The sequence below is a fragment of the Procambarus clarkii genome, chromosome 15 (assembly GCF_040958095.1).
Source record: "Procambarus clarkii isolate CNS0578487 chromosome 15, FALCON_Pclarkii_2.0, whole genome shotgun sequence".
Taxonomy (NCBI): Eukaryota; Metazoa; Arthropoda; class Malacostraca; order Decapoda; family Cambaridae; genus Procambarus; species Procambarus clarkii.
In genome coordinates this window covers 24,242,066-24,254,588 of record NC_091164.1, presented here as the reverse complement: position 1 = coordinate 24,254,588, position 12,523 = coordinate 24,242,066, and the positions used below count along the sequence as shown (strand labels likewise).

Below are 12,523 nucleotides of genomic sequence, written 5' to 3'. Positions count from 1 at the left end.
TATATATATATATATATATATATATATATATGTATATATGGCCAGGAGTAACTTGCATCATCGGATTTCCAATAAATAATTCAATCACAACTGGGAATATTAAAATAGTTAAACAAAATTATTTTCACCAAAATATAATCGAAAATATTAGTTAAAATTTCCTTAAAACAATTTACATATAAGACAAAATATATTTAAAATGTTTAGGTGATTCTGGAGTAAAAATGTATATAAAGGAGGAGAAGAACATCCAGGAGTTACTCGTGTTGATAAATATGTGGAGCAGAAATATAAGGTGAACAGTTTAGAGATGTCTGCTTGGTGACTGTGCTGTGGGCGAGCCTTGGGAGATGTCTGCTTGGTGAACTGTGCGGTGGGCGAGCCTTGGGAGATGTCTGCTTGGTGACTGTGCGGTGGGCGAGCCTTGGGAGATGTCTGCTTGGTGAACTGTGCGGTGGGCGAGCCTTGGGAGATGTCTGCTTGGTGACTGTGCGGTGGGGGAGCCTTGGGAGATGTCTGCTTGGTGCAGTGTGCGGTGGGAGAGCCTTGGGAGATGTCTGCTTGGTGACTGTGCGGTGGGCGAGCCTTGGGAGATGTCTGCTTGGTGAACTGTGCGGTGGGCGAGCCTTGGGAGATGTCTGCTTGGTGACTGTGCGGTGGGCGAGCCTTGGGAGATGTCTGCTTGGTGAACTGTGCGGTGGGCGAGCCTTGGGAGATGTCTGCTTGGTGAACTGTGCGGTGGGCGAGCCTTGGGAGATGTCTGCTTGGTGCAGTGTGCGGTGAGCGAGCCTTGGGAGATGTCTGCTTGGTGACTGTGCGGTGGGCGAGCCTTGGGAGATGTCTGCTTGGTGAACTGTGCGGTAGGCGAGCCTTGGGAGATGTCTGCTTGGTGCAGTGTGCGGTGAGCGAGCCTTGGGAGATGTCTGCTTGGTGAACTGTGCTGTAGGCGAGCCTTGGGAGATGTCTGCTTGGTGACTGTGCGGTGGGCGAGCCTTGGGAGATGTCTGCTTGGTGCAGTGTGCGGTGGGCGAGCCTTGGGAGATGTCTGCTTGGTGCAGTGTGCGGTGGGAGAGCCTTGGGAGATGTCTGCTTGGTGCAGTGTGCGGTGGGAGAGCCTTGGGAGATGTCTGCTTGGTGCAGTGTGCGGTGGGCGAGCCTTGGGAGATGTCTGCTTGGTGCAGTGTGCGGTGGGAGAGCCTTGGGAGATGTCTGCTTGGTGACTGTGCTGTGGGCGAGCCTTGGGAGATGTCTGCTTGGGGCAGTGTGCGGTGGGAGAGCCTTGGGAGATGTCTGCTTGGTGACTGTGCGGTGGGAGAGCCTTGGGAGATGTCTGCTTGGTGACTGTGCTGTGGGCGAGCCTTGGGAGATGTCTGCTTGGTGCAGTGTGCGGTGGGCGAGCCTTGGGAGATGTCTGCTTGGTGCAGTGTGCGGTGGGAGAGCCTTGGGAGATGTCTGCTTGGTGACTGTGCTGTGGGCGAGCCTTGGGAGATGTCTGCTTGGTGCAGTGTGCGGGGGGCGAGCCTTGGGAGATGTCTGCTTGGTGCAGTGTGCGGTGGGCGAGCCTTGGGAGATGTCTGCTTGGTGCAGTGTGCGGTGGGAGAACCTTGGGAGATGTCTGCTTGGTGCAGTGTGCGGTGGGCGAGCCTTGGGAGATGTCTGCTTGGTGCAGTGTGCGGTGGGAGAGCCTTGGGAGATGTCTGCTTGGTGCAGTGTGCGGTGGGCGAGCCTTGGGAGATGTCTGCTTGGTGACTGTGCGGTGGGCGAGCCTTGGGAGATGTCTGCTTGGTGACTGTGCTGTGGGCGAGCCTTGGGAGATGTCTGCTTGGTGCAGTGTGCGGTGGGAGAGCCTTGGGAGATGTCTGCTTGGTGACTGTGCGGTGGGAGAGCCTTGGGAGATGTGTGCTTGGTGCAGTGTGCGGTGGGCGAGCCTTGGGAGATGTCTGCTTGGTGACTGTGCGGTGGGCGAGCCTTGGGAGATGTCTGCTTGGTGACTGTGCGGTGGGCGAGCCTTGGGAGATGTCTGCTTGGTGCAGTGTGCGGTGGGAGAGCCTTGGGAGATGTCTGCTTGGTGACTGTGCGGTGGGAGAGCCTTGGGAGATGTCTGCTTGGTGAGTGTGCTGTGGGCGAGCCTTGGGAGATGTCTGCTTGGTGCAGTGTGCGGTGGGAGAGCCTTGGGAGATGTCTGCTTGGTGACTGTGCTGTGGGCGAGCCTTGGGAGATGTCTGCTTGGTGCAGTGTGCGGTGGGAGAGCCTTGGGAGATGTCTGCTTGGTGCAGTGTGCGGTGGGAGAACCGGGAATTCCAGAAATGATTACTAATAGCGAAGGAAAAACTGTATTTTGATTGCAAGGTTTAATTTAATTTTATGTATTCGTACAATTAAACATTACACAACTTCTCAGATCTCTCATTACCAGACTAAACTAATGATGTAATATTATCCGAGTGTAACATATATCATAATTTAATGGACTGTGACACAACAATGGAATGAGATGGTTTGTCATGTCGAAACGGATTTTTGGATGAAAATTCTTTTATGCTTTCAAATTTTTACTTTGAAATTACAAAATATACAATCACTTTAATTGACATTACAGGCTGAATAACTGAACTGCTTCACTCTATTTACATTTAACATTGCAGGAATAAAGTATGAAGACTTTAAATGTTACCCAAAAGTATTAAAGATACAATAAATTATTAAAATATTCATTTTGTAGGAAAATACATATATGTAAGTTGGCTGTGATAGATGTATGCATCTATACATAGTATTTGTAAGTATGATATATAGTGCATGGACGATGTCATGTCCCTGATTGGATCTGTAGATTATTTCCCAGTTGTTGGTCAGAAAATAAAATAAAATAAAATAAAATGTTTATTTAGGTAAGGTACATACATACAATAAATTTTTACAAAGATTGGTTGACTTATAGGTAGAGCTAGTACATACAATGCCTAAAGCCACTATTACGCAAAGCGTTTCGGGCATAATATCAGAGACATGTTGGCTTCTCTCCTAAGAGTTATGATGACTCGAGTTGACAGTCACCAAGTGGGTGTATAAGCACATTGAAAGCATTTGTCTAGTTCAAGGTCCAATGGTTGGTGTCTAGAACATTCTCCAAGAGCAAGTTGAAGGTGTTCTTTCTCTGTAATAAATTGACAGCTGTATTTTGTAGAGGCGGCAATCCTGTTATTTTGTATTATGTCTGTCAGGACTCTTTTCTTTGTACTCACCTAGTTATACTCACCCAATAGTGCTTGCGGGGATTGAGCTCTGGCTCTTTGAGCCCGACTCTCAACTGTCAATCAATCAACTGATTTTTTACACACACACACACACACACACACACACACACACACACACACACACACACACACACACACACACACACACACACACACACACACACACACACACACACACACACACACACAGGAGGTCAAGAGACACCTGCTGGATCTGGATGTTAGAAAGGCTGTTGGTCCAGATGGGATCTCACCATGGGTACTGAAAGAGTGTGCAGAGGCACTTTGCTTGCCACTCTCCATAGTGTATAGTAAGTCACTGGAGACGGGAGACCTACCAGAAATATGGAAGACGGCGAATGTGGTCCCAATATACAAAAAGGGCGACAGGCATGAGGCACTGAACTACTGGCCAGTGTCCTTGACTTGTATACCATGCAAGGTGATGGAGAAGATCGTGAGAAAAACCCTGGTAACACATCTGGAGAGAAGGGACTTCATGACAAATCGCCAACATGGTTTCAGGGACGGTAAATCTTGCCTTACAGGCTTGATAGAATTCTACGATCAGGTGACAAAGATTAAGCAAGAAAGAGAGGGCTGGGCGGACTGCATTTTCTTGGATTGTCGGAAAGCCTTTGACACAGTACCGCATAAGAGGCTGGTACATAAGCTGGAGAGACAGGCAGGTATAGCTAGTAAGGTGCTCCAGTGGATAAGGGAGCATCTAAGCAATAGGAAGCAGAGAGTTACGGTGAGGGGTGAGACCTCCGATTGGCGTGAAGTCACCAGTGGAGTCCCACAGGGCTCTGTACTCGGTCCTATCTTGTTTCTGATATATGTAAATGATCTCCCGGAGGGTATCGATTCATTTCTCTCAATGTTTGCGGACGATGCTAAAATTATGAGAAGGATTAAAACAGAAGAGGACTGTTTGAGGCTTCAAGAAGACCTAGACAAGCTGAAGGAATGGTCGAACAAATGGTTGTTAGAGTTTAACCCAACCAAATGTAATGTAATGAAGATAGGTGTAGGGAGCAGGAGGCCAGATACAAGGTACCATCTGGGAGATGAAATTCTTCATGAGTCAGAGAGAGAAAAGGACTTGGGGGTTGACATCACACATCAGCCCATTCAAGAGGATAACATAAGCGGCATATGCCAGGCTGGCCAACATAAGAACGGCATTCAGAAACTTATGTAAGGAATCATTCAGAACTTTGTATACCACATATGTCAGGCTAATCCTGGAGCATGCAGCCCCAGCATGGAGTCCATATCTAGTTAAGGATAAGACCAAACTGGAAAAGGTTCAAAGGTTTGCCACCAGACTAGTACCCGAGCTGAGAGGTATGAGCTACGAGGATAAGCTACGGAAATTAAACCTCACTTCGCTGGAAGACAGAAGAGTTAGGGGGGAAATGATCACTACATTCAAGATTCTCAAGGGAATCGACAGGGTAGATGAAGAAAGGTTATTTAACACAAGGGGCACACGCATTAGGGAACACAGGTGGAAACTGAGTGCCCAAATGAGCCACAGAGATATTAGAAAGAACTTTTTTAGTGTCAGAGTGGTTGACAAATGGAATGCATTAGGAAGTGATGTGGTGGAGGCTGACTAAATACACAGTTTCAAGTGTAGATATGATAGAGCCCGATAGGCTCAGGAACCTGTACACCTGTTGATTGACGGTTGAGAGGCGGGACCAAAGAGCGAGAGCTCAACCCCCTGAAGCACAATTAGGTGAGTACACACACACACACACACACACAAACCAGGAAGCAGCCCGTAGCAGCTGTCTAACTCCCAGGTACCTCATAACTGCTAGATGAACAGGCGCATCAGCATGAAAGGAATACTTCCCATTTGTTTCCGCCTTTACCGGGAATCGATCCCCCTGACCCTAGGATTACGAATCCCGACCGCAGTCTACTCAGTCGTCAGCCCCCCCCCTCACCCCTCCTGGCTTCAAGTTGAGAGTTGACCTCCCATTCTGTGTTCAGCAGCTGAAGTGAAGCTCGTGTAAGAGAGGTTAATGGGTGGGAGGGATCCTGTAGTGATGACTTCTTACCCAGAGGTAGTGTGTCTGTTCATCTTTATTTTAATTTCCTCTTCGAGGTGACCATTACATCAACGGTTGATGTCAAAGACCAGCGTTACTCTGCGACATCAACGGTTGATGTCAAAGACCAGCGTTACTCTACTGAGGCCCTCGTCTACCTGCTTGAAGCTGTGGTTGTGTGGGAGGATGGTTGATGTAGTCATCAACAACCTACATGGTTGATGTAGTCATCAACAACCTACATGGTTGATGTAGTCATCAACAACCTACATGGTTGATGTAGTCATCAACAACCTACATGGTTGATGTAGTCATCAACAACCTACATGGTTGATGTAGTCATCAACAACCTACATGGTTGATGTAGTCATCAACAACCTACATGGTTGATGTAGTCATCAACAACACTACGATTGTACCCGTCACAACGCTCGCTAATATTACACAAACACACTTATATTTCACTTCTTAGTCGGAGAATGAAAACTCTCCTTGTAGAATGAATATGTGTTTATGTTGCATATATGTGTGTCTAGGTCGCATATATGTGTCTAGGTCGCATATATGTGTCTAGGTAACATATATGTGTGTCTAGGCCGCATATATGTGTGTGTCTAGGCCGCATATATGTGTCTAGGTCGCATATATGTGTCTAGGTCGCATATATGTGTCTAGGTAACATATATGTGTGTCTAGGCCGCATATATGTGTGTGTCTAGGCCGCATATATGTGTCTAGGTCGCATATATGTGTCTAGGTAACATATATGTGTGTCTAGGTCGCAAATATGTGTCTAGGTAACATATATGTGTGTCTAGGTCGCATATATGTGTGTCTAGGTCGCATATATGTGTCTCTAGTTTGCATATATATATATGTGTCTGGGTCGCATATATATATATGTGTTTGGTTCGCATATATATGTGTCTAGGTCGCATATATGTGTGTGTCTGGGTCGCATGTATATGTCTAGGTTGTATATATGTATCTTGGTCATATATATGTGTGTGTAGGTCACATATATGTGTCTAGTTCGCATTTATGTGTGTCTAGATTGCATATATATGTGTCTAGGTTCTATATGTGTCAGGTCGCATATATCTGTATTGGTAACATATATCTATGTTTAGGTCGCATATATGTGTCTAGGTCACATATGTATGTGTCTAGGTCGCATATATGTGTCTAGGTCACATATGTATGTGTCTAGGTCGCATATATGTGTCTTTCTAGGTCGCATATATATGAACTCACCTAATTGTGCTTGCTGGGGTTGAGCTCTGGCTCTTTGGTCCCACCTCTCAACCGTCAATCAACTGGTGTTCAGATTCCTGAGCCTACTGGGCTCTATCATATCTACATTTGAAACTGTGTATGGAGTCAGCCTCCACCACATCACTTCCTTGTGTATTCCATTTACTAACTACTCTGATGCTGCAAAAGTTCTTTCTAATGTCTCTGTGGCTCATTTGGGTACTCAGCTTCCATTTGTGTCTCCTTGCGCGTGTGCCACCCGTGTTAAATAACCCATCCTTGTCCATCCTGTCAATTTCCCTGAGAATATTGTATGTGGTGAACATGTTTCCCCTAGCTCTTCTGTCTTCCAGCGACGTGAGGTGCAGTTCACGTAGTCTGTCCTTATAACTCATGCCTCTTAGTTCCGGTACTAGCCTAGTGGCATACCTCTGAACTCTTTCCAGCTTCGTCTTGTGCTTGACTAGATACAGGCTCCATGCTGGGGCTGCATACTCCAGGATTGGTCTTACATATGTGGTTTACAAGGTTCTGAAGGATTCGTTACACAGGTTTCTGAAAGCAGTTCTGATGTTAGCCAGCCTCGCATAGACCGCTGATGTAATTCTTCTGATGTGGGCTTCAGGAGACAGGTTTGGCGTGATATCAACTCCCAGATCTTTATCTCTGTCCGTTTCGTGATGTACTTCATCTCCCATTCGGTATCCGGTAACTGGCCTCCTAGTTCCTCCTCCTAGTTTCATTACCTTACATTTACTTGGGTTGAACTTTAGTAGCCATTTGTAAGACCATTCCTTCAGTTTGTCTTGGTCTTCTTGTAGCCTCATACTATCCTCCTCTGTCTTGATCCTCCTCAAAATTTTTGCATCATTAGCAAACATCGAGAGGAACGAATCAATTCCTTCTGGGAGATCATTTACGTATAACAGAAACAATATAGGTCCAACGACTGATCCCTGTGGGACTCCTCTGGTGACTCCCCACCACTTCGAGACCTCACCCCTCACGGTTACTCGCTGTGTCCTGTTGCTTAGGTACTCTCTTATCCAGTGGTGTACCTTCCCATTCACTCCTGCCTGCATCTCCAGCTTGTGCACTAGTCTCTTATGTGGTACTGTGTCAAAAGCTTTCTGGCAATCCAGAAATATGCAGTCTACCCAACCCTCTCTCTCTCTCTTGCCTGATTTTTGTTGCCTGGTCATTGAACTCAATTAATCCTGTTAGGCATGATTTGCCATCTCTGAACCCATGCTGATATTGTGTTACAAAGTTCTTCCGCTCCAGATGTTCCACTAGCTAGTGTGTGTCTAGGTCGCATATATGTGTGTCTAGGTGACACATATGTGTGTCTAGGTGACACATATGTGTGTCTAGGTGACACATATGTGTGTCTAGATGGCATATATGTGTGTCTAGGTCACTTATATATGTGTCTAGGCCGCATAAGTGTGTCTAGGCCGCATATATGTGTCTTGGTCGGATATATGTGTGTCTGGGTCGCATATATGTGTGTGTGTCTCGGTCACATATATGTGTGTCTGGGTCGCATATATGTGTGTGTGTCTCGGTCACATATATGTGTGTGTGTCTCGGTCACATATATGTGTGTCTGGGTCGCATATATGTGTGTCTGGGTCACATATATATATGTGTGTCTGGGTCACATATATATATGTGTGTCTGGGTCACATATATGTGTCTGGGTCGCATATATGTGTCTGGGTCACATATATATGTGTCTGGGTCACATATATATGTGTGTCTGGGTCACATATAGATGTGTGTCTGGGTCGCATATATATGTGTCTAGGTCGCATATATATGTGTGTCTGGGTCACATATATATATATATATATATATATATATATATATATATATATATATATATATATATATATATATATATATATATATATATATATATATGTGTGTGTGTCTAGGTCACATATATATGTGTGTCTGGGTCACATATATATATATATATATATATATATATATATATATATATATATATATATATATATATATATATATATATATATATATATATATATATATATATATATATATATATATATATATATATATATATGTGTGTGTCTAGGTCACATATATAAAAACATCAGAGGGCCCATGAGTAGGGAAGTAAACAATCAGGAGAGAGTGCCAAGCCATGACGACTATATAGCACTGGGAAGGGGTCAGGATAAGGAGTTGGGATGGGACGGGGGGACAGGAATTGTGCCCAACCACTTGGACGGTCGGGGGAGATTGAACGTCGACCTGCATGAAGCGAGTGCGTCGCTCTACCGTCCAGCCCGAGTGGTTGGGCCCCTGGAGAGAGCCCCTTGGTTCCTCATTGGCGACGGATTATGACTATCATCTAATTTTATGCTAACACTCTCTTTTTTATTATTTCCATTTTGCGCCTCTTGATGGTCGGACAATCGAAGTTGTATTAGAAATTCCCTTTTCTGAAATCGTTTGCATATGGCTGTTCTCAGATATAAGGTAGCTTATAGGAGGTGTTCACATATGTTGGTGAACACCTGCCAGGGGTAGATGACTGGTTGGTGGACACCTGTCAGAGGTAGATGACAGGTTGGTGAATACCTGTCAGAGGTAGATGACTGGTTGGTGAACACCTGTAAGAGGTAGATGACAGGTTGGTGAACATCTGTCAGAGGTAGATGACAGGTTGGTGAACACCTGTCAGAGGTAGATGACTGGTTGGTGAACACCTGTAAGAGGTAGATGACAGGTTGGTGAACATCTGTCAGAGGTAGATGACTGGTTGGTGAACACCTGTAAGAGGTAGATGACAGGTTGGTGAACACCTATAAGAGGTAGATGACAGGTTGGTGAACACCTGTCAGAGGTAGATGACTGGTTGGTGAACACCTGTAAGAGGTAGATGACAGGTTGGTGAACACCTATAAGAGGTAGATGACAGGTTGGTGAACACCTGTCAGAGTTAGATGACAGGTTGGTGAACACCTGTAAGAGGTAGATGACAGGTTAGTGAACATCTGTCAGAGGTAGATGACTGGTTGGTGAACACCTGTAAGAGGTAGATGACAGGTTGGTGAACATCTGTCAGAGGTAGATGACAGGTTGGTGGACATCTGTCAGAGGTAGATGATAGGTTGGTGAATACCTGTCAGAGGTAGATGACAGGTTGGTGAACACCTGTCAGAGGTAGATGCCAGGGTACTCACGGCTCAGAGGTGAAGGAACGTGTTCTGGCAGTTAAGCTGTGGCGGCCACCTGAAGGTTTAGACACACTGAACATAGGAACACAAGAGTAAGTAAATCAGCAGAAGGCCAACTGGGCAAGGCGAAGGTCAACTGGGCAAGGCGAAGGTCAACTGGGCAAGGCGAAGGTCAACTGGGCAAGGCGAAGGTCAACTGGGCAAGGCGAAGGTCAACTGGGCAAGGCGAAGGTCAACTGGGCAAGGCGAAGGTCAACTGGGCAAGGCGAAGGTCAACTGGGCAAGGCGAAGGCCAACTGGGCAAGGCGAAGGTCAACTGGGCAAGGCGAAGGCCAACTGGGCAAGGCGAAGGTCAACTGGGCAAGGCGAAGGTCAACTGGGCAAGGCGAAGGTCAACTGGGCAAGGCGAAGGCCAACTGGGCAAGGCGAAGAAAATGGTGTTCATCCCTCTGCCAAACGTATATATTACCCGATAATTTGTTCCATATATCTTCAACACTTTGTAAAAGCTGTCTGTATGATAAGACCCTTAAGACAGCAGAACAGCCTAAAGAACAGTAAATTGGAAATCATCGAATTACCAATATCAATCTTCTATCATTTAGGCCTATGCCTAACAGCTGAAGCTAGTCCTTCATATACTCAAAGGTGTTAACACATATACGCAGAAACTTTATAGGAAGAAGACGTAAGTTGTCACTCTGCTTTTTTAGGCTCTGGATGAAATTCTGCAGAAAATTACCCAAGATTACGACCCAAATGGTGACTGATGAGGGCTGGGTCCAGGGGAGAGCTGCTGGCCAGAATGGTAATGAGTTCCCCAGGGGAAGGTGGAGTTGTTGTTGTTGTTGTTTAAGATTCGCTACCTGGAACAAAATGTTGTAAGTAGCACGGGCTATGGTGAGCCCGTCGTGGAGTTATTACTAAGTGAGAAGAAGCATAATAGGCGACGGAGAGGAAGTATCAGAGCAGTGAATTCGGTGCTCATCTGTCACAGACAACATGTAGGTCAGGTATAGTGCTTTGTGCAACGGTACTGTTGTACCTGTTGTGTTGTAGTGTCACCGTTCTCACGCCTCCGGGTTTGTGCCATTGGGGCTCCTATGGGGCACTGCATTGGGGTGTTAAAATCCCCTCTGGAGTTCCTGAATTGCTGGAGTGGGGTTCCCCATTCCCCTCAGGGTGTGCTGGGATGGAGGCTGATCCCTGGCTCACTTCCCTCTCCCTGCACCTTTTCCTTGCATTTGCTGCCTGTATTATCTCATCCCTGGTCATGTCCCTCTGAATGAATGCCTCTCTGTATTTTCCTAACATTTTTCAGTTTGCTCTTCTTTACTAGAATGTCCTCTTTGGTGGCCTCGTTCCTGAATACTACCTTGTATGTGTGTGTGTGTGTGTGTGTGTGTGTGTGTGTGTGTGTGTGTGTGTGTGTGTGTGTGTGTGTGTGTGTGTGTGTACTCACCTAGTTGTACTCACCTAGTTGTGTTTGCGGGGGTTGAGCTCTGGCTCTTTGGTCCCGCCTCTCAACCGTCAATCAACAGGTGTACAGATTCCTGAGCCTATCGGGCTCTGTCATATCTACACTTGAAACTGTGTATGGAGTGAGCCTCCACCACATCACCCCCTAATGCATTCCATTTGTCAACCACTCTGACACTAAAAAAGTTCTTTCTAATATCTCTGTGGCTCATTTGGGTACTCAGTTTCCACCTGTGTCCCCTTGTGCGTGTTCCCCTTGTGTTAAATAGACTGTCTTTATCTACCCTATCAATCCCCTTCAGAATCTTGAATGTGGTGATCATGTCCCCCCTAACTCTTCTGTCTTCCAGCGAAGTGAGGTTTAATTCCCGTAGTCTCTCCTCGTAGCTCATACCTCTCAGCTCGGGTACTAGTCTGGTGGCAAACCTTTGAACCTTTTCCAGTTTAGTCTTATCCTTGACTAGATATGGACTCCATGCTGGGGCTGCATACTCCAGGATTGGCCTGACATATGTGGTATACAAAGTTCTGAATGATTCTTTACACAAGTTTCTGAATGCCGTTCGTATGTTGGCCAGCCTGGCATATGCCGCTGATGTTATCCGCTTGATATGTGCTGCAGGAGACAGGTCTGGCTTGATATCAACCCCCAAGTCTTTTTCCTTCTCTGACTCCTGAAGAATTTCCTCTCCCAGATGATACCTTGTATCTGGCCTCCTGCTCCCTACACCTATCTTCATTACATTACATTTGGTTGGGTTAAACTCTAACAACCATTTGTTCGACCATTCCTTCAGCTTGTCTAGGTCTTCTTGAAGCCTCAAACAGTCCTCTTCTGTTTTAATCCTTCTCATAATTTTAGCATCGTCCGCAAACATTGAGAGAAATTAATCGATACCCTCCGGGAGATCATTTACATATATCAGAAACAAGATAGGACCGAGTACAGGGCCCTGTGGGACTCCACTGGTGACTTCACGCCAATCGGAGGTCTCACCCCTCACCGTAACTCTCTGCTTCCTATTGCTTAGAAACTCCCTTATCCACTGGAGCACCTTACCAGCTACACCTGCCTGTCTCTCCAGCTTATGTACCAGCCTCTTATGCGGTACTGTGTCAAAGGCTTTCCGACAATCCAAGAAAATGCAGTCCGCCCAGCCCTCTCTTTCTTGCTTAATCTGTGTCACCTGATCGTAGAATTCTATCAAGCCTGTAAGGCAAGATTTACCCTCCCTGAATCCATGTTGGCGATTTG

The 12,523-nt window shown here is 46.0% G+C and overlaps 1 protein-coding gene across 1 annotated transcript in view; it reads right to left on the bottom strand.

Moving 5' to 3' along the window:
- Window positions 1-257: 257 nt before the first annotated feature.
- LOC123759206 (putative uncharacterized protein ENSP00000383309) overlaps window positions 258-12,523 on the bottom strand; it is a 48,364-nt gene continuing 36,098 nt past the window's right edge. Inside the window, exons 2-3 of the mRNA XM_069325099.1 lie at window positions 9,191-9,382; window positions 258-2,331 (exon numbers count right to left, since the gene is read on the bottom strand). Coding sequence (XP_069181200.1) covers window positions 258-2,331; window positions 9,191-9,382 — 2,266 coding nt within the window. The remainder of the gene's footprint in view (window positions 2,332-9,190; window positions 9,383-12,523) is intronic.